The sequence below is a fragment of the Chamaea fasciata genome, unplaced genomic scaffold (assembly GCF_029207755.1).
Source record: "Chamaea fasciata isolate MVZ Bird 193981 ecotype frontalis unplaced genomic scaffold, bChaFas1.0.hap1 SCAF_4, whole genome shotgun sequence".
Lineage (NCBI taxonomy): Eukaryota > Metazoa > Chordata > Aves > Passeriformes > Sylviidae > Chamaea > Chamaea fasciata.
The window spans coordinates 70,893,519-70,916,744 of NW_027094089.1; the positions used below are offsets into that span (position 1 = coordinate 70,893,519).

General features: G+C 37.9%; 1 protein-coding gene across 1 annotated transcript in view; it reads left to right on the forward strand.

Moving 5' to 3' along the window:
* Positions 1–23,226, forward strand: part of MEGF10 (multiple EGF like domains 10) — an 86,339-nt gene that overhangs the window by 13,403 nt on the left and 49,710 nt on the right. Inside the window, exons 2-5 of the mRNA XM_066181924.1 lie at positions 5,427–5,558; positions 8,226–8,327; positions 9,026–9,126; positions 15,022–15,114. Of these exons, the coding sequence (XP_066038021.1) occupies positions 5,443–5,558; positions 8,226–8,327; positions 9,026–9,126; positions 15,022–15,114 (412 nt within the window). The 5' untranslated portion in view covers positions 5,427–5,442. The remainder of the gene's footprint in view (positions 1–5,426; positions 5,559–8,225; positions 8,328–9,025; positions 9,127–15,021; positions 15,115–23,226) is intronic.

Here is a 23,226-nt window from a genome sequence, read left to right on the forward strand (position 1 = left end):
AATACTTTCAAGTGAAAGGCCCTAATTTAGCAGACAATGACAGCTACAGTGAAGTGACCCTATGTTTGTGATGTTTGGCTGCCTTTCTCTGAGGAATAATCATGACTCTATCTGCATAGTATCTGGCATGCTGGCATTTGCCTTTACCATGCCTCCTTGCTTTGTGCAAACTCTTTTCCTGCCCTTATAATGCTAATTTGAGGGAGGACCGATAAGTGGATATATGGTCCCTGCCGGCTTACTAGCTTCAGAAACGCTCACTGTGGCAGTAAGTGAAGTCAGCAGGCCAAAGTGAATCTTGATTTTCAAGGGGACAATTCCTGGAGGAAACTCTTATGTGATCTTTTGCAGTAAGAACAGGTCTTGTAAAAGATACTGCTAAGTGTTCTGCAGGGAAGGACAGTCCTTGAGGACCTTGTTGGAATATTCCCATGCTTTTGCGTCTGTGCTGCAGCACGATCTATGCTATCCAGACACCCATTCCGTCTGGAACCATGTGGAATTACTACTGCAAATCCACATATTTGCTGTGTGATAAAGTTTTCTGTTTCCTCCCTTGTTTTCAGTTACCTTATTTCATTCTGTGCTTGTAATTACATTCCAAGAGGTTGCTTGATGCTTACAAAACAATGCACAGTGTGACAACTCCCAAACTCTCCAGGTTTCCACCAGAAAATGTGTGTGTTTAAGTAGAAAAAAATCAACCAAAAATAGAGTTTAACTCCAGAATTTACTCCAGTTTACAGTTTTAATATAGTTTGAAGGGTGCTCTCTGTTATTTAAGATCGTCATGTATTATTCAATTTACGTTTAGTAGGAATGGTAGAGAGATGCATTCTGTGAAATTATAGCACTGCTTAAAGGACTGTGATGCTGTAACTTTCAAAACTGGTAATTCCATCACTTATGGGCAAATAAAGCCTCATCTCCTGCAGACTTGTGCAGTATCACTGGATTCTCTGGAACTCCACAATTCAAGACTTCTTCCCCTCTCTTGCTTCCAGTTTAAGTGACCAATAAATTTACAAGTTATTGGGCAGAGGCCAGAACACACAGACAGTGTGATTACATTAACCTCAGTTTCTTAGAACCCTCTTAAAATTAAAGAGAGACTGAAAAATAAAAATGATATAATCTTATAACCAAAGAAAAATGTTAATTGATTACTGATCTGTTTTTCTTAGTAACGTAAGTTGAATAAAGTAGCAGCCTATCTGTGTCCACCAAGGAGACTTGTTCCAGCACACTCAGCTTCTCGTTTGGTTATTCTTCAAACACGAGTCTAAATGAGTAGCTTTTCCCACATCACGTGCTTTGCTCATCTTCAGCACCTTTGGACTCTCCAAATGTGTCAGTCTGTTTCACAGTGAGGTTTGGAAGTAAAACAGCACAAGTGAGGGAGGGTCAGATCTGATTGAGCTGTATCAAGAAGGACTCTTAAAATCTCTGATCATGGAGGGTGTGAAAGTTTAGGGCATTTCAGTTTAGGGCACTATTGGGTTTTCCTTTAGCAAACTGTCATGCTGGCTGTGCAGATCCCACACATTTTCTGCCAGGCAGAGGCTCAGCCCTGCCAGCTTGGTGTGCCCTGAGCTCCCCGTGACAGTGACAATCAGTGCTGCCTTTGGAGTGACGTGTTTTGAGGATTTGGGAAAAGACCAGTCACTTTCCATTTGCTGTGACTGTACGTCTTTAGCCAGCCTAAGGTCTATGTGATAATGCTCCTAATTCGGGTTATTTCGTATTTGCTTTATGAGTGAGATTTCTTGTGACAAAGTGTCAAACTGATTTACTGATTTCCAAAGGGAAAATGCCTTCTGCTCTTTATCCATTAATTCTCTAATGTAATCGATAAAAGCAATCAGTTGTGGAGGCTTTTCTTTCATGGAAGCTAACATGGGATTAATCATCATTGACAAGATTAGGTCAGATTCAAATTTTGCTCTGCCTTACATCAGTCATGAGAGAAATGTTTTTATAAGCAAATTTGTCCCTGGTAGAGGAGCTGAGCCTCAGGAGTGAAGAGTGTTACGGAAAAGGCTCTGTGAAAAGGAAAAGGAAGTGAAAGACCAAACAATTTATCATTGAAAAATATTTAGAAAAACCCTTTTAGCTCATGCGGAACTGTAATTTCCAGTTGCAGTCACCAAGTCTGTGTGGGATGCTCTGGAGAGTGTGAAGGCAAGGACACGTGCAAGGGGTTCTGCACAGATCACTCTGTGGTTTACAATTCAGTCTGAAATTTGAAGAAAACTATGATGGACATAGAGAAGATTTTTTTTGAAGGGGCACTTGCTGTACATGCAGGTTGATGCCCTGTCAGTGCAATTAGGAATAGCCCATGGGTTTGCAGCTCAGAAAACACTTTGATGTCCCTGTGCCCTATCACTGCAGAAAGGCAGGACTGAGTGCTGTAAAACCTTTGATATGCCATGACAGAGTATGAAAGGCTGTCACTATTCTGGAGTTTGTCTTCTAACTAAATGGCCCATTCCTGCTGCATTTTTCATGTTTCAATGGTAAAAATGCTTTTGCAACAGTAACGGGAAAGCTGCATCAGCTTTTCCCTTGGTCTTGGGTCCATTATGTCATGTTAGCAACTGTGTCGTACTATTCGCTGTTGCTCATGCAATTCTAATCCTGGTTAATTCTCTGGCAGCACTTGCTTTTGCTGACCAAAAAATATTTTTTTGCAGCCTTGAGCAACCTTCACTTCTTTTACGGTCCATCATACCTTCCTCTGCCCCGCCCCCCAGTTCCACCTGTATTTATTTACATTTTATTACAACAAATCTGAGGTAGAGCTGTGTGCCCTCAGTTTTGCCTGTGGCTCTGCTCTGAGTGGGTGGAGAAAAGAATTTGTAAGCATGTCATAATTTTCACCTCATAAAGAAGAAGATTTTTTTTTCTTTCCATTTTTTAAGTTACCTGTTCTTTCTCTGATTTTGTCCTGAACTCTACGTGGGGGAAAAAAACCAAACCAAACAAAAAGTGTCAATACAGTTGGTAGTGGCAGAGAAAGTGCCTAAAAGTCTCAGATACTGGGTATTAATGGTTAACCGTCTGTGTTTATGTAAGGCACATACAGAATTTTTCATCAGCTTACTAGTGAAACAAACGCAACTCATGTTTGCAATTCAGATGCTCAAGTTTAAATTTACTTTAGGGGAGTACCTGTAATTTATGGGAGTATATTTTGTACACCTGTTACCATTACCATTAAAAATTGGTTAATGGTAATGATAATGGTTACCCATTACCATTTTAAAATAAGCTTGTTAGTAATTATAATAAACTTTGGGGTGATCAGGTTAATTTTTTAACATGACTGTTACTGATTATCTGATTTTTATATAATAAATATATAACAAGTTAAATTTCCTTAATTAGTTTACAGAGATTTAGGGAAGTACTCTACAGTTGTTTCATGTAGCTGCACTGCTTTCCTGTTAAAATTTTTAAATCATGGGCCTGGATTATAGCTGAGGGAAAGAGCGAAGTCTGACCTGAACAGACACTGGACCTGCCTCAAAGTTCCTGCCCAAAATAAGAATAAAGATACAGCTTTGTGAACAAAAGATTTTGCCTCAAATGCTGTAGAAAAAGCTGTCAGGCAACGAGATTTTAGTGTCCTGTTGTGGAAAGTAGTCCTGGTGATGAAACACCAGCCTAAATTTGTTGGGGTTTTTCTGTCTCAGGTATGTACTAATTTGCACAGGAAGGCATTCCTCAAAATGAACGTTTTCAGTACATAAACTACAGGTTCCATGTACGTGTAGGTAATGAAAATACTATTTTCATTATTGTTATTGGCTGCGATAATTTGAGCAATATATGGTATGAAAAGTGAATCTCTGGACAGTTTTTCTTGGTGCAAACCATAGGCAGCAAGAGTTAAATGAGTTATCTACATCTTTTATTGCTAATATCAACACTTTAGCAATGCTAATCAGCTGTACTGATTTTCTGTTTTGATTTTCCTTAATAATTAAGCAAAAGATCTGAATGCAATCAAGTTTTACTCTAGGGGGTTCATGAAAATTTATTTTTTTTTAATTTTAATTTTTGTTAAATGTATCCTGCAAAAGGAAAGTTGCTGAAGTTGAGAATAAAAGAAAAAAAGAAAGGGAAATATCATTTATAGTCTGCTTAATTAGAGTGAATATTTTCAGTGAAATCACCACTTCACATTATTAGCTGAAAATACAGCTGCTCTTTAACTGCACATTGACTACTTTGCTTCATGCAGAGAAATAGTTAAAGACCATGAAATATCTTTCGGCAGCCTGATTTTTCAAGAATAATTGAGCAAAATGGGTTCACCTCTGTATCCTCAGATACCTTAAATAAAATAGTTTCTTGCTGTGAGCTTTTTTATGTTGACTTCTGAAGTAAGGATTAAGTAGGACTATTTTGATTCTTTTTTTCCCACGCCCCTGTGGTCTTTTTTGTCATAAAATAAAGTGATGGATGTCATTTTCTTTAGTCTATTTTATATTATTTAAAGTAAGAAATTGCTATTTCTGGAATAATTTACTTTGTTAAAATATTTGTATTAAATCAAACATACTGATTAGAAATTTTCTCATTATATTGCAGATTAGACTCAAGGATCTAATTTTTTTGTTATCTGTGTCGCCACATAATGTTAGAATTAGTGTGTAAGTGAGGAAATAAGGTCAAATGTTCACTGAAACAGAAATGTAGCTTAAGTCATTACAAATAAACTACATCTTAATAGCATTAATTCTGGTATTTGTGGATTAATGACCTGTTGGATTAGGAATGTTTCAGCATGCAAATTAAAACAGTTTGCTTAGTAAAAGCGTTAGGATCATATTTTTAGACCTTTGTGTTACTACAACAGCTTTTTTAAATGAATGTTTATTCTGTTTGGAAACTGTATAGCTGGCTGGGGATGGGGAATTAAGTTTTGGGGATTCATGTTTAAAGAGCAGTGACAGTGCAGTGTGACATGTGAGGCTGTGTTGGCCATGGGGAACACATGGAGAGGCACAAACCCTTCCTGTAAGTGAGGGACATGCATGGTTCCTGGTTCTGTGTCACAGCTGAGCCCCTCCACTCTTGTGGTCTTGAGCAAGTGCCAGCCTTTATTCCAAACCTCAGCTCTTTCTCTCAGTGTGGGGAGAGCCTGGCTGAGCACACCCCGCCTGGGTGACTGCAGCTGGAGGGGACAGTGGGACCTCTGAAATGCAGTTTCTCCACAAGCTGACGTTGTGTGAAACTGCTCCATTTGGGTTCTTCTTCCAAAATGGGCATGGTATCGCTGCCGCTGGGCAAGTAGTGTGTGTTCCCTGAAGTACCCCTTGCTTTGGATTTTTAGATTGATTATAGATGGGTTGACATTATTAGCTACTTTATATTCTGTATGGAAATATTAATGTATTAATTTTTTTTTCTCACAGTCATCTCTTTGGAAAGATGATTGTTCATTTCAACTCCCTTTTTGGCTTCCCTGTCATACTCCTGTACCACTGGATGGGTTCAACTGTGTCTTTGAATCTGGAAGATCCCAATGTGTGTAGCCACTGGGAAAGGTAATACTTTACTTTTGGAAAAATAGATGACATAAATTCTAATGTAATAATTTTGCTTTGTTTTACTCGGCATGCTTCAAATTACTGAAGGCTTTTAGCTGAGTTTAAAAATGGGGGGAAATTTTCACTTTACTGCGTGGGCAGGTGATTTCATGGATTTAACAGTGGGCTGAAATGCATCTTTGGATTAGGGGTTAATGTACGGAAAAAAACCACTACTAGTGGTACTAGCAGTGTTACACAGCCATCTGGGTTCAAGAATTGAGTAAAAATATCACTTTACAATTTAGGTAAAAAGAAGTTTTACATATGCAAAATATAATTAAGCATATTGGAATTTGGCCAAATTTGATTAGGCTGATTCTCTTCTATTCAGCACTCACAGGATCTGAATTAAGATTTGTTGTTTAATTATTTTGATGAGGTTCAAAAATTTATAATATGCAAAACGAAATTCATCATCAGTGTAGTTGATCTGTTTGTTCATCCAATTTCATGTGAATTGCAAAGTGCCACAGTGGGTTGGAGAGGTTGTGCCTCAAGCATCTGCTGAACTTCTTTTCTTGTGTAAAGGTTGTGATAGTGAAAACAAGGCTTCTGGTCTTACTATAACTGTTGTGTAATTGATCAGCTAGTCCATGAGAAAGGCTTAATTTTCACAGTTCACTTGAGGACATCAGTTTTTCCTGCACTTAATGTAAACTGTGTTTTTTGCTTAATCATGGGGAGTGCTGCTAAGCCACTGTACATTTGTGATTGTTATGGCTGAATCTTTACAAAGAAAATGGAAACTTGTATTTGCTTTTTTTATGAAGTCTCTCTATTAAAAAAATTAAACCCAACACTTAAGGTCTTTCCTTGAGAATTTACCTGAGCTTCGTGTGAAGCATTTGGCACCTCTGCCTCAGCTGTGCTATACAGTTCATAAAACAATGTGTATGTCAAATAGTCACCATATTAGCTATCTGTTCATAGTACTCAGGCATTTTTCTACAATGTTCCTGGATACTGTCCTATATTTTGTGTGCTTTGTTTACAGTTTTTGTATATAAAAATACTTTTGGGAGAAGCTACAACATAGTGAAAGCAAAATGGGGAAGAAACCCGGAATACAACTATTTACAGGACATAATATAATTAAAAACAAACTACTAAAAGTCTGCAGAAGGAAAATATACCAAAATACGCATCTAGCAAGCATGCCCACTTTGTTGTTTGAACTTTTTTTCCATCTTGGGCTGTGTCTCAGAAATGGGGCAGAGCTTCAAATAAACTTAGTGAAACATTCACGCTGCTGCCCAAAGCAGGTGACAAAGAGACAGAAGTATGAAAGGGCAAAGCGCCAGACAGAAGCTCTTGACTGCCACTGGCACTGTTGTATGCTTTAAATAAAAAATAAACCTCCTCAGTACTAAAATGGTCTTTGCAAATGAGCTGTGAGAAAGGGTAGAGCGTGCCCTGCCTCAAGGAAAGAGTGCAGAGCCTCAGGCAAGTGCCAGCAGCCCACCGATATTTTGTTGGGCTGGGACAGCTGGGTGGATTCGGGCTGCTTGCCCTCATGCAGGAAAACAGGGAGTGGGGTGTGTGCATTTAGGAGTGAATGACTCTGGATGTGCTTCCCCTTGGCGTAGATGATGACAGCAGGATGAAGAGACAGTGGCTATCACTTTGCAGTGGGTGCTCAGGGGTCAGAGAGGATGTGAGTGGAAGTGAGGGAGAGCTGGGCAGGCTATTGAGTGTTTTGGCTGGTCCTGGGAATCAGTCCTGCTGCAGGAGTTTGCCACACATTCCTGTATTTTCAAGCTCCCTTGTGCAATCCAGGACTGGCTGCCAGCACAAACAGCCTCTTGAAGAGTTTTCTAGGATGATTCAATATTTTCCCATTTAGAGACAGGGCTCTGCTCCTCTTGCTCTACTGACAGCTTTGGAGGCTCTCAGCATGGATTTGTTTTTAGGTCACTGTATAATTGCATAATTTGGCAAAAAATAATAGTAAGATTTCATATAGTATTTCTGGTGGTGGAGTGTGATGTGGGTGGTTCTCTGTTAAAAATTATCCAGTATCAAAAGAAAGTATGGTCTTCAGTATTTATTAATTTGTGATTGCTGAATAGTCTGTTAGATGGTATGCCTGTATTGTAATTTTTCAGTAAATACTACTCAAGGAGTATTTCTGAGTTAACATTCACGTAGTATCTAAGCGCACTGGATGCCTTCCTATAGGCCAAGATACAGTTTTTACAAGAAATATCTCAGAAAGTCCTATTTTGAATGGTAACAGGAGAAACTTAAATTTCTGGCTCCTTATCTAGTTGTTCAGTTATCCGGTTGTATTTATGAAAGTTTCCACAGGAGAATACGTAATACACACTACTTCCATTTGCTGCCTATTTCAGATTCAGGCGTACTGATTTTAAAAAAAGTTAGGCTAACATTTCTTTAAATGTTGAATAGTGGAATTTCATCAAATGTGTTAAGCAGTAGAAACATGATGTCTCTGCATGCTTATTTTTCCTCACAAGCTTTCTGTCTCATTTTTTTAGACATGACTATTTTATTGTATTTATTCCATTCTGTAACAGGATTCCATAAAAGACCTAATTAAATGAGATTGTACTAAAAGGACTTGTTTGATGATCTTCCTTTTTTCTCTTTGTCTCTCCCCAGTTACTCAGTTACAGTGCAAGAGTCATATCCACATCCTTTTGATCAGATTTACTACACCAGTTGTACTGACATCCTTAACTGGTTCAAGTGCACACGACACAGGTGATGTATAAATCCTAATACTGACAATTTGCTGATATTGTTAAGATTTTTGATTCAAAATCAAGCATGATGTGTAGGAATTTTTAGCTGTTGTGTCCAGCCTGTATAACTGCTGTGATCTGTGTCAACTGAAAAATGCCTGTCCAAGCAAAGTCACATACATTTTATTAGCAGGTTGAGGTGTACCATCCCATGGGGTGCTAACAGAAAACAAACAGCTTGGGAAAAACTAAATTTTCCAGACCCTGCAAGGTGCATTTGTTCAGAAATATCACTGGGACCCCTTGCTGCTTGCAGTGTTGTGTTCTGAGGGCAGTAAGTGCATGCTTCTTGAAAGAAAAGTAAAAAGATTTGTTAAAGGAAACTTCCTGTGCAAGCAGAAAGCAAGCAAAGGTTGACTGATTAAAAAACTGGTGACATTTGTAAAGAGCATTTTCCTCAGAGGAATATGCCCATAAGTGAACCATCACAAGTGAAAAATTCCCAATTCTTTTCTTGCTTTCTGACTATCCATGAACCTAAAGAGTGTCAGGTAACCCCTTGGACTCTTGAATTTGGCAACAGATAAATCAAAACCACTTGGAGCATTTTTTCCTCTTTTCTTATGACACCTGAATATTTTTAAAATCTGCATATTCGGTATATTCTGTCTTGTTTCTGAACCAGTGTATGTGACAAACACTCGTTCCTTTCTTTAGGATCAGTTACCGTACTGCCTACAGACATGGTGAGAAAACGATGTACAGGCGCAAGTCCCAGTGCTGCCCCGGATTCTATGAAAGCAGGGAAATGTGTGTCCGTAAGTTCAGCTTTTTTTTTGGGCTTTAAAAGTCCACACATCCATCACTGTGCTGGTGTGACCCTCCTCTGATGGATGGCTTGTGAAGGCTGAGTTGCAGGAACTCAGTTACTGGTCAGTGATGCACGTGCAGCTCTCATTGAAGCCAGCTGGGGTTGTGCAGATGCAAATGACAGGATGATTGGATTTCAGATGTCCAAGTGGTCAGCCAGCCTTGATGTGGTTCTAACTAATGATCATGTGGAAAATGCACAGTGCAAGCATCAGTGTGTTTTCCAACACAATAAATAAACACAAGGTTTAAAATCACAAGGGAAATGGAAGTCTTTTCTCCTTGGAACAGACCCCAGGAGACTCCTGCTGAACCTCTCTTGGAGATACAGAGGTCTGTTAACAACCGTTTGGAGGTCTCAGCGTCTTTTTTGGGTGGCACACTGCCCTGTCTCCTCATCTAACCCAAAACTGGAAAAATTTGTGTCTGGGGAGTCTAGTGGTGACCTTGGCTCAGTTCTTTCTCTCTCTTGTGTGACCTTGTACAGACCCAAGGTCTTAAAATGGTATTTGTTAAGAATGTGTTTTACGTCCTGAAATTTGAAAAGCTTTGATTCAAAACGTTTGCTGCATGTGCAAAAGCAAGGTCAAAATATTTTTTTAAAAAAATTAATATATCTGATGTCAGATTGGTAATGATTTTAGCCTTTTTGTTTGTACTATATGTATGTTAGACTTACAAAAACCAATTTCTGACTATGTTTGGTTATTATACAGCATGTATGAATTAGGATATTTAATTTTTTTATTAGATAGAATACTTTTTGAAGTGTGTTACACATCATGTGATGACAAGTGTGATGGTGATTCTCTATGTGACTACAGCTTTTACATAGCTGTAGCATATGTAGTAAATTCATTGTGTTAACACAATGATATTCAAAACCTGAAAAATTCAAATACCATTGGACATACTAGTCTGTCTCGGTTTGGGAAGACAGGTATCTGCCAGGTAATAAAAAAAAACCAACTGCAGTTTCCTTTGGAATGGAGAGTGTAAACCCCCCCCTCCACCCCTTCTTTTTCTTTTTCAATTATAAATTACAATCAGAGGCTCTTAGGCAAAGATTTGGGAAATAGGAATAGCAGTTCTTTACTAGTATGTATTACAAAGCAAACAGACACAAAAACCCCCACCAAACAACTACAGCATTAATAACAAACAAAAACAGTACCAAGAACCTTGGTTTCACAGAACCCAGGGCAGTTTGGTTTTGGTGTCCCTGCAGGATCCTCAGAGCACCAAGCTGAAACAGTGGAAAAGTCCCGGGCTGGTAGCTGGGATGGCAGGGTGTCCCGGCAGGCAGGGGCAGGATGTCCCGACAGCGCAGGGGGTGCAGGGTCACACTGCAGCAAGAGGAGCAGCGCCGAAGAAGCCAAAGGCGAGGCAGGGCCGGCCCAGCTCCCCCGGGTGGCAGAGAAAACTCAGGATTCAGGCCAAACCGGTGATAGTAGATTTCCCAGGACTGGATCCCTTTGGCCACAGTGAAGCTCTTCCAGCCAGCGACAGCCGTTCTCTCTCTCCCCGAACGCCGAACTCCGGAAAAAGAAGAGCCCACAGCTGCCTCAAGCTCTGTCTTTTACCTGCATTATCTCCCCCTTCCACCTTTGTCCACCTCTTTGTTTCGGTTAAGTTCTCTCAAGTATCCAACACTTGGTCTCCTTGGTAACTTATGGGGAAAAAATTCTTCAGAGAAAGAAGGAACAAACCTAACCCCCAACAGACTACAGCTTTTACATAGCTATAGCATATGTAGTAAATTCATTGTGTTAACACAATGGTATTCAAAACCTGAAAAATTGAAATACCATTGGACATACTAATTTTCCTGTTATTACATAAAAATATACCTGATAATGATATTCAGGACATATCTGCTCTGACTTCTGAAGTAATTGTGGAATGCCTCAGACTTTAAATGATGTGAAAATACAGATCCTTCAATGTAGCTGAGTTTGCATTCATTTGACCTTGGAAGACAAGAGAGACCTTCAGTCTTCATGATTTCCAGCTGGAGCATTTCCATTACTCCAGTTTTATTTTCTGTGCAGTATGGATTAATTTGTTTGCCTAGTGGGAGGACTTAAGATGCCTCTAAAAGGCTAAAATATTTGTGGTGCTGTTGATATTTTGTTGGTTTTTTGTTCCTTTGACTTCTCAGTTTAGAAAGGTAAATTAGAAAAGTCTACTGCTAGATGATTTTGGTATGACTCAACATTGCGTGAATTGAAATTTCATTGCTTCTTCTCAAAAATTATAGGAATCGGTGTTTTATTAGTTGTGCCATTTAATTTTGTCTTCAGGTGGGTTGACAGGAAATTGTATTTTAATTTTAAATTGACATTATATGGGATCAGTACTTGGACTGTTTTAGAAAAGTGTAAATACCTTGTTAGTAAGTACTAACTAACCTTCACTAAAAAGGAGTGCTTTGTGCTGTCCTCATAAAACTCCTGTTTATAGAGGATGTAAATAATGTACAAATTTCTCACCTCTGTCTTCAGTATTGCCAATACCTCTGTAGAACAGTATGTTAACTGGACCTCAGGTTGGGTTTTTTTTGCTCTTAAAAATTTCAGTGCATGTACCAATGTTTAGACCTGATGCACTTTCTGAGATGATCTAAATGCAGTTTATATGCAGATACAAAGGCAGAACAATAATTCTGTGAAGTTCTATAAAGGAGCTTACTCCTGCCCTTAGGAACTCCATCCCAGGCTGAGTGATTGATTAAATTTACTATTTATTCCAAAGAATTTTCCAGCACTTGTCTGCTACTATCTGTGACAATCCCTAGGAAATTTGGCATATGGATGTTAGGCTTAGCTACAGACTAGAAACGTTTTCAGTAAGTGCAAATTATTTTTTTTTTTTTTTTGGCGTGTGTCTGGAAAAAAAGGTTTCAAAGGTTTTAAGACATTTTCTAGTGGCTTTCTTGTAGATGGACACACAAGCAAAGGTCGAATGTTCTGGCAGCTTGAACATTAACTTCATTTAGTTTCTACCACTGTAGTACATTTCTAAGAACCTTAATGGAGAGCTATGCCTGTTGAATTTCCTCAATATGAAATAGAAATGAACCATCTGTCTTAACGTTTAACTGTGTATCACTCACTTTACTAGCAAATAGCCATCAAGCATGGGAAAAAAGGATCAGACAAGGGGTATATTCTAGCATACAGTACAGAAGTGAAGGATTTATTTGAAAAAAACATTTTATAATGTAGTTTAATAGATAATTGTTTTTTGTCCCATGACAAATGCTTGTTCCAATTAATTTGGACAAAGTCGGAGTTAAACCTTGCAGTCATTTACTTTATGTGCATAATTACAGTCAAAGTGTTTCAATTTTATGTTAACTGGTTTATGGCTGGCTTTTCGAAGTGAAAAAGTAACAGATCCTAAAATGCATGCATAAACTTTCATCAAAGATAAAAAAAATAAAAAATTCAAGTTTTCTTTTAACATCAGATAATGAAGGCAAGAGTGTAGAAAAGATCTTGAAGAAACAATAAGGCACAAAAGAAAAAGACAGATAAGATATAATAGCAAAGATGCAAGAGTAAACCCAGATTGCTTTTCACACTATAATTGAGCTTTCCCTTGCAAAAAAAAGAAGACATGGCAGCTGCTGCCAGGGAGGTTTTGGTGCTTCTTCACACTGGTCAGCTGGAAGAAAAAACCCCTTCATGTTAAGTTTATCGTCTGCACCTGCATGGAAGTATTTTTTTTAATGCCATGCCCAACAATTCCATAGAAAACCAAGAGAAAGTACTTTATCTTTTCCTGGTGTCATTCATGTCTTGTCAGCTTCTTCTAGGTGCTTTTCATGTTGTACTCACCTCTTTGTAGCTCTGTGTAGTAGATTTTGGTTCTCTCATCCCCATGTCCACTGCAATATTTTTTTTTTTACGTGTGCTGTCTCTTAAAGATGTAGAATTCAGTTGCCAAGAATCAGTTAGCCCAGAAGGTGTCTGGAGCATAATTTATTTTGGTTATAGAATAGATTTTTATGTATATCCAGAATGTGGATCCATGTGCTCAGCCTGGCATGAAGGGCAGTGCAGGGAGATGGGCCTGGTATTTTGCAACTTCTTTATTTTTTCTATTCTGTTCCAGCTGTCTCGTAGAGGAGGTGGTGGAGCGTTGCCTTATTGTATTTAAGGCTCAGTGGTCAGAAATTTGGGCTGAGAATGTTTGAATTCCTTGGGTTATTCATAAAAGCACTCACACTGCATGTTTACAGTGACCTCCTGTTGCCTCATGGTTTGCTGGCAAGGTTTTTCACCCATTTGGTTTGTAGAGAGCCTCAGTGCCCAAGGCAGCACTAAGTAGGAAAGAATCTTCAAAGATACAAGTGATTCACATCAAGTTACAAGAGTAACAGAAAATTGTGATGTATTATTTAAACTCAGTCTTTCCATAGTACATAAATATGCAACAATGCTTTGTGTTACTGTCTTGCTTCATGAAATGTTTAAAAATTATTATTGTCCCTGTTGATTTCTAATGAAGATCATTTCAGTGCATGTCTGAAAAGTATCTTGTTAGAAATAATAAGCAGTTAATGGCTGGACTCCCATATAATCAAAAATTTTTATTTTATATAAGATTAATCTTGGTGTGGTTTTCCTTTTTCTTGGACACACTAAATGTTTGTCAAAGTGATCAATGTGCTTCATCATCTTTAACTAGAGAAAAACCCAGAACATTTGGAAGTATTTTACCTAAATACCTAATTAATCTAAGAACGTTTTCAATCCATCCAGAACCACAGTGATTCACATGTAGCCCCACTGAACTTCTTTTTAATATCCACTTCGTTTTTTTCTCCTTGATAACTTTGTGTTCATTGGTATAGCAGTCAGATTTCTGCTTTAGTTTCTCTGTTGATGTTGGTACAAAGAAAGATCTCATCCTGTGCACATTTTCTAAGCTTTATTTTTTTCCAGAATAGAAGGAAATTATTGGAGTGTATGTATTTTGGAAAGTTAGGGGCATTTTGTGATTAATATGATGCCAGCAAATGGTTGCTGCTCAGAGATTCTTCCTCTTAGTTATAATATATTCTGTCATTGATAATGCTGGATATCAAAGCCATTTCAGTTTTTTCTTAGGTGTTACAAACACAAGGTCTGTTCAAAGTAAGACATAACTTAGAAACGTGCTTGCAGGTCATTATAAAAAAAAAAAAATTCAGGCAGCCCTGTTTAGAACTTAGAATAGAGGTTATAGTGATCCATAAGGTTTACATGTCATGCTTTATTTTAATCAGTGTCACTGTTTGTTTATCCTTCAATTGAACTGTGCAATCATTTGGAAAAGTTGATATTAAAATATTGGTGTGTTGCAAATGATATTTTATCCATGCTGTTGCTAAAGAGCATTTCTTTGGATGCCTGCTGAAGTTCCTCTCTTTTTCTTGGCATGAGGGTTTGCTTCAGAGCGTCACAGGATGGCTGAGGTTGGAAGGGACTTGTGGAAGTCATCCCATCCAAGCCTCGGGCAGGGCTAACCAGACCCTCTTGCCCAGGACCATCGTCAGATGGGTTTCTAACCTGGATCATACTTTTACTCTTTGTTCATTAAATTTGGACAATCTCCTCAGAAGTATGTGAGTAATACTAGCACATTTTTAGCTGGAGTCTTCAAACTTAGGAGAAATAGAAGAGATTGAAGTGAGATATATTTTTAAGAGATGCCACCAAACATTAATACACTGGTATTTATTTTGCTTGTAAGAGGTACTTGAGACATAAAAGAACTGGGTTAGGACTATTCTTGAATACTTTAAAGAATATTTTTCTAATTTTTTTGCTTTTTATTATTCCTTTCTCTGACAGCTCACTGTGCTGATAAGTGTGTCCATGGCCGTTGTATTGCTCCCAATACTTGTCAGTGTGAGCCTGGCTGGGGAGGACCCAACTGCTCTAGTGGTGAGTTCTCACCTGCTTCTGCCTGCCTTGTACTCTTTCCATGGTCTTGTCCTCTCTTTTGGACAGATAATCATCAGTTCTGTACTTGGGCTTCTGCTCTCTGATCAGGGCTTTTTTCTGAGTTATCAGGTTACTCTGCGTAACCTGATTTTTCTGCATTTACTTGCAAACAGTGTTCCTGCTTAGCAGCACTTATGAGCTTTTTTTTTTTTTTGTGCTCAGAAACATGCCAATAGCGCAGTATCTGGAGAAAAGACATAATTTTATTTTATATATAAGAAAATCTCACAGTTTTTATTTTACTAACGTGTGAAGTTTGATGGTGCCAGGTCACATTTGAAAGCTATAAGGAAAGCCTTCCTAACAACTCTGTCCTCCTTTTTCACTCTGACTCAGCCATTTTTCCCTTCACTCTTCACTGTCCAGACTCTCAATGTCTTTCCACTGTACTCTGCTCAAATTTCTCTCACTTTTTTCTCTTTTCCTTTTGCCATAAGAGCATGTGCAGGAGATGAGGGGAGCAGAATTGTGCAGAACACGAATCATTATCTTTTCTTCCATTTGACTGAAATACAGTTTCTCAAAGTAATTTTTCAGTTCATTGTAATTCTTTAGTTATTCCTTGTGGCCCCCTTTTTAAGGTACTTAAAATATATTGTTGAGGCTAACATAAAACTACATGTTTTGTTACAGTCATGTTCAAGATGGGTCTCTGCTAGTGACTGTCCAGTTGAAAGGAATGTATTTTAGCCAACAATAAAAACAACTGTATGTACAAGTTAAATTCCACATGCCTTATAAATTTCTAACAAACAAATTGCAAAGATATTACACTGCTAGTTTACTTAGTAGATTATTCCTATAAAATTAGAAACTCCCATTTATTTTTCTTTTACAAAAAAGGGAAATGTTCTTTTCTTTAATTTTCAAACATGTTGCTATCATAACTCAGTTCATCTGGAACTGATCTGTTGTTCCAGCAGTATATTTGTTGGCATGAGGAAGAATTTAACCATTTAAAAATTAATAACTACGTTTATTGTATAGTTTTTGTGTATGCTTGGGATTCATATATAGCTCCAAAGAAACACCCTAGTTTTGCATAAGGCATAAAACTGAAAGAGCCATTATTCTTTCACAACAGAGTGTTGCTGTAAGGTCTTAATCTAATATACTGAATTGTCAAAATAAATTGTCAAAACATGCTGTCTTTCTTTCTGAAAACCTTATGTATTGAGCTCTTCTGTAACTAATCAAACATGCAGAAGAAATGTGAATCATTAGACAGCACAGATTGAAAAAATGCTGTTATTTATTGAGATTTTCAAGTCTGAAAGTGTGCTTTAGATGAGACCAGAACCTCTAAATCTGCCTTTGGAAATAACCCTTACTCTCACAGGATTTCTGGTGTCCATTTCTCTTACCTGTCTGGTGTAATTCATTCTGAGTACATGTACAGTTCTTTTCCTCTGCTTCTTCCTCAGCTGATTTCCTTTTGTGTAGCTTTGAACAGTGATGTCTGGAGAGGCTCATTATCCTCTATGGGCTCCTGTGTGATGTTAGGGCTACCTGGAACTGCCAAAATTTGTTTGGGATCACTGGTGTAGCCATAGGAGAAGGGGTGTAGGCTGAGAAAGGGGATATTCCTGTGCATGTGCTACTGGAATGTTTGTTCTGAGATTTATTCCCTTCTGTGTGGACAAATGCAAGAAAGTAGCTGATTTTACTTGATTGGCCTTCTGAGCTTGAAAGCTGACATTTGCTGTTATCTCATTCATGATGCCTTGTCTGAAGAGCTGCAGCACAGGTCAAACTGAATTTAAAAACAGTGGATAGCGTTGGAAAGAATAGTAAGTGAGAGGGGTTTGGCTTCCTGAGCTTTCTTGTTGCTTGGCCTATGTAAAAGATTTTGATACTCTGCCTTTAGTTGTGTTTTTCGCATGATTCCCAACTTGGTTTTAGTTTCAGTCACAGAAAGGTACAATGATACAAAATAAAGATCTGTGCTTTTTTAATAATATTTTTTATATAGCAAGTTATTAATTCCGTAGGAATATATGCGTATTGCCCTACTGTAATAATGTCTATCAAATAAACATTTTCTTTACTTAACTGAATGGAGGAACCATATTTGAAAGACAGGCCACTGTTTTTGTGAGGCAAAGGTTCAGGGATTTTATGGCTGCTGATGACCAGATAAAATTCCCTGACTGAAGAGAAGATATCCTCAAAGGGTGAGGTATTAGGCCAACTTCCAGATGTAGTCATCTGTTCATTTTCATAGACACACACATATTGGAAGGAACTGTTCTACCTAGGGACCAAACATTTTGTATAACTGCAGAACTAAACATTTCCTTCCAAATAGCTGTCCTATCTCTATTGGAATTGTTTATTCTCCTTACAAAGGAATTTTATCTGCAAGTATCTGAGAACAGATTTAGTCCTGTTGCAGCATCTGTCCATCCGCCAACCCCCCAGACTGATTTTTATCTGTTGTTTCCCAGGAGAAAATAAATTTTTGGGTGACTCCCATTTTCTTTTGTAGCAAACATTATCTCTTTATTGCCATGACTCTGCCAATTCCCAAATTGTTTAGGTCAGTGGCTGCTCTTAGTTTGGGTAGAGGAGGCCTAAGGTTTGACCAGAGTACTGAGCCTGTCTTTTTTCAGTGCTCAATTCTAACCCGGACCATAACTCTGCTCCCCACCACATCCTCTGCCTTTCTGAAAAAATTACATCCCAGCTGAGCAGAAAACAGGATTGGACCTATTCTTCAGCAAGGAAAACCTGAGTGCTGGCCTAGGAGTTCTGTAATTAAATAATGTTTCCTTGGAGAACGTTTCCTTCACTTCAAGGTGTAATTTTTCTTCAGGTATTTTCTTTTTATTTAAAAGAAATAATGTGTATTAGGCAGTGTTTGCTTGCAGTGAAAGTCAGTATGAGGTGGATCAAGAAGGTGCTGATAATGTAGATATATCTGAGAGGAAACAGCACTTGGATCAAGAGATCACTCCTTTGCAGAACACTTGCATTGTAGTGAGAGACATGACAGTCATGCGAAACAATTTATTGTAATAAAAATTTATTGACTGAACACAGTGGTCAGGACAAGGGAATGGGCAGAAGATGTACTGAGTGAGTGAAGTGAGTGAATCAGCACAATCCATAAGCTGTCAGCTCCCCTTTGAAGAAATACTTGTGAATTCCAGGAATATAAGTTGGACAGTTCTGGGCTGGCGGCAAGTACACTATTAACAAAAGTGCACAGAGTGCTAAATATAGGTTAAACAAATAGATTTTATTGAAGAACAAACAAACTGACACAACTTTCCCATCTCGAACTAAATTACTGTTTTATCAAATTTTTAACTGGCATGTGTCGTATTGGGTTGTTTTTTAAGAGAGCTTTTGACTACAGGTTGAGAATAGAATAGTCTTCCATAGAAGTTGATGCATGTGCTAGTAGTTGTATGTGTAGATTTGGAGATGAGCAAACCCTGTTGTACATTTCTAATTTATGTTTTCTGCCCGATTCTGCTCACACTCCTGCAACACTACTTCATATTTATTTATAAATTTTATTATTCTATTCTAGTCTAGTCTAGTCTAGTCTAGTCTAAACATATGAACCTGATTGTCAGTTTTGAATGGGTGTGCAGTTCAGATCCACAACCAGGACTTCCACTTTGTTTTTCTTCTCATGGCTAGCAGTCTGCAGATAATTCCTTCAAAATCAATAGGACACTTTCTGGATAAGCTGGAGCAGAGGGAAAAATCAATATTACACTGACTCGTCTGAAATGGTTATAGCCTTGTGATCCCCCCCAGCTGGCATGAGTGGTAAAGCAAAAAAGGGAATTACATGTTTCTGGTTTATGACCAAAGCATGATTAGGATTGTTTGTGAAAATGGGAGTGGAATTCTTCAATTTTTATTGTGCTGAAATAATCATGAGATTTGTTTGAATCACTGGGTTTTAAATTGTAATTTGATTCTATTGGTGATTAGTAGAGCTTTATTGGGACTATAGTGTGAAGTCATGAGAGTGGAAAAAGTGACATAAAGACATAATTTGTCTGCAGGGTTTTGTAAAGCATGAGAAGAAAATTGGATTTTTCCTTAATATGTTAAGCTGCAGGTTTAAAGCTGGCCTCAGAGAAACTTTTACCTTTAAATGGGCTTATTAAGGTAACTTTTAAACCACAGTAGCTCAGCTACTATCAGATTTCCTTCACAGCCGTGGGTGTTTTGTAAATTCGCAAATTCTGTGCAAATCTCGCTGTTTTCTTCATGGGACTTGGCAGATGCAGCCAATGGCAGAAACTGGATCCCTTGGCATTAATGCGTGTGAGACACTCACGTGAGCCACAGGCAGTGCCAGTTTCCCAGTGCAGCCCTTGATTTCCTTTAACCCTGCAGAGGTGGATGTGTGACTTTTCCACTGCACCCCAAGTGAGATAGCCCCCATGGTACCTGCCTGGAACCACCTTGCATGCTTTGATGGCACAGAGTCCTCCCAAACTGGGTTTTTTTTTGGCCAGGGGATTGCTTTCCTTTTTTCTTTTTTTGACTAATGCAGCTTGCAAGATACGTTTAGGGAGTTAGCTCATCCCTGAGTTTCCAGGCCATCCAGCAGGCTGCAGAAATAAGTTCTGGTTGTAACCGCATCCTTGCATTAGGAAGGCTTGGTTCCCAGAACTGGGGAGCTGGTAAACACATAGGCAAAACTGCAGTGTCCTGGCAGGCAGCTATTTTACTTTCATGGAAAATGTAGAGAAATAGCTTATTCAAGTAGTGCAGAACTGCCCCCAACCCACCTCCTAAACAAAAGTGCCAGCAGGTTATAAACAATCTTAAAGTTAACTTGTTCATATTTAATGTGTCGTCCGTATGTTCACTACCCATAATTCTTCTGTAATTATTGCTGCTGTAACTTCCCTGACTGACTTCTCCTCAGTTTTTTCAGCTGAACAATTCGTTTTCTCCTCTAAGAGGCTGAGTATCTTTGAGTTGAGAAACTAACCCACCAGCAAGTCAGATGAGGTATAAATAGGAAAAACAGGTATTAATAAAGTTGCCATCACCTTCATTTTTAGCAGTCACTACAGTGTCACTGTGGTAGGTGGCATCAAAATTTCCAGGGCTACATAGCACCTCTGCTTGTCTAGAGGTTCAGTACAACTATGCATTTGAAATAATAATATTCTTACATTTAGTCTATTTTTGGTGCAATGAACCATTTTGTTTTGGAAGTCCTAGGGAAATTAATAGATTTTATGGCCATGCTTCAGAATTTTGCTTAATTACAGTATCAGTCTTTAAATAAAAGTGGAAAAAAATTGCTTTCTACAAAACAAAGTTATTAAATTCACTTATGCTGAGCTTTACTTAAAGGCATTCCAGTAAATGCTGATAGTTTTATTGCTTTGTAAATATTTTCTGGACCAGAGAAACTTCTTATTTCTGCTTTTCACCGTTTTGGAAACCCAGTAATTTGTGCTGTTTGCCTAAGCTGATTTTTTGACTAAGGTCTGCGGGTTTGGTTTTTTTTCCCTAGTAACAGTGCATAAGTATTTTTGGTGCTGATTTAATTTCAATCTGCCTTACATATTGGCCGGTTTATATATTTTCAGTGGCTCACTTAGTAGGTTTTCAAGGATGTGAAGGATACCATTTGTGGCTAATTAAAGAAAACAACTAAGATGACCTTCAAGTCATTGTTAACAAAAAAAAAAAAAAAAAAGAAAAAAGAAAAAAAAAAGAAAAAAAAAGGAAAAAGCAAACTTATGGTTCTACAAGGACATCTGTGCAAAATCAGGGTCATGGACAGGATGTAGTACAAGCAGGTTCTTAAAAATTTTAAGAGTTTTTATCTCAGTTACATGATAAAATGAACACCAACAACCATCTGTGTGTGTTTTCTTTATCAGTTATCCATCCTTGTGTTCTGCTGTCCGAAGCACTTTAAAGAGTCTTGGAAATTTATGGCATGTGAAAGGCATGTAGTTCCAGTCTTCCATAAGATGAGAAAAACACATTTTCATTGTTCCTCATTGTTCACTCATCAAAAGGCTTTTATAAAGTAAACAAGAAAACCCCCTGAATTATGTTCAAGCTTAGCATTTTGAATAAAAATCCTTTCTTATACACAAAACAAAAAGTAACAATGAAAAATACGCCACAGGGTAAAAGGCCTACAGTATAACAAAAGCAATCAGATAGAAACAAAAGACTGAAAGAAAATTCCAGATCCAATAGAAATGGCATTCTGAAAAAAAAAAATTCCATGCATTTTTGTGTCTGGGATGTAGGTAAAGTAGGTCTTTTACTAAAAGACATTGGTATTTTATAATTATTATGAGTGCTTCTCTGAAGGAAAATAAAGATTTTTTTTTTTAATATGCATGTTCCGTTTTCATAGCATTTTGAGGTGACTAGAACAGAGCAAAATAAAAAGAAAATTACATGGAGAATAATCCATGGTTTTATGAAATAATACTTTGAAGATTTTCTACAGGATGTTTTGACTCTAGTTTTCAGAGTAGCTGGCTTTGTTTCCTGGCTTTTTTGACTCATTTCTGAGGTTTCTGTTTGCCATGTTTCACATTTGCTGTCCAGGCTGACAGACAGGCTGATGTCACTAGGGGCATAATGCATCTTGTCAAACTTAAAACACACTTTTGTATGTTTATAGCTTTCAAAATCAGCAGGAGCTTACTTCTACTTGGCTTAAATTCCAGTTGGGAGAATTATTACCTGTTTCCTATCCTGCAGGAATATTCTAAGGGAAACAAATACAATCCATTTAGATCTGCAGATGGAAACAGCAGAGAGTAGTTTCAAGAACACTCTCTAGACTTTCCAGTAGGGGTGATGTGAGTATAGACTAGTGATAACATCCATATTTTTGTCATGTTTTTGCTTAGAAAATCAATTGATTCCCCTTCTGTTGAATCTTGGAAGTCACACCTTGGGGCATGTCCAGGGATTAGTCTTGTTTGTAGTAACAAGACTGTCCGTGGAGTACTCCTTTGGATAAATCAAAGTTTTCTCAATACTATCCTTTTTTTTACTCACACTGTCTGTGATTGGCTCTTTGTGATGGAGGGAAAGGGAAAGGGAAAGGGAAAGGGAAAGGGAAAGGGAGGAAAGATGCTGAAGCTATGGGCAATTTCAGTTTGTTTTACATGCTAAAGCAAGGGAAATCACCTTTCACTTAATAAAGGCAGTAGTTGCTTGAAACTTTCTGAAGAAACTGTGTTGGGAGTTTCGAGGGCAGAGAGATAGGAATATGTATACTTGCCAGTGTTATGTTATTTTAAATTTATATTTCACAATATTGCATTCCAAGGGAGGGAGTATTCACTCCCTGCTGTCTGTGGTAGGGAATTTTGTCTCCAGTTGTTCTAAAAGACCATAAAAATACATAAGCCTAATGAAGTGATAAAAATCTCTTCTGTTTTCAAATAGTGGTATGTATTTCCAGGAACACACTGCAATGTGTCTTGCATAAAGATGGGTGAGATAGGCTAAAATCTCATTTAGTTGCCTTGGTGCTACATATGAGACACCTGCAAGAAACTGACAGCAAGAACTGTAAATCTTAGTTTTGCTGTAGTTCTTCTCCCCCCACAATGGCAAAGAAAGAGGTGATCTTTAAAAATAGCGTTGCAATAAACATTGTCTGACTTGAGTATGAAGTTATAAGGGAAATTCTGGCATAGATAAAAGGTAGTTGCAAGTTAGATTGTCTGAGGAGGTTTTTCTTCTGAACTGTTCTTTGGTTTGATCTGATAGCCTTATTTGTGTCTTATTATAGACCAGCCTTCAGAGAAGTGCAGTATTTTAGGTGGTCAAGGTGGGTTTATCAGGAATTAACTGGGACTTGTTTGCACTTTTTTTTGGTTGCCCTTTAATGCAATCAACACTTTTTAAGAGCCAGAAAAAAACCTTACAAGCGTGAGACCATATTTAGTTTAAAGTGATTTGTTTATAAAGAGCAATAAAGTAGTTGCCAAATTCTACATGTGTTCCAAATTGTTAGAAAAAAATAATTAAAAAAGAAATATTGAGGCTCCTACTACCCCAGTTTGTAAATCACATTTGCGT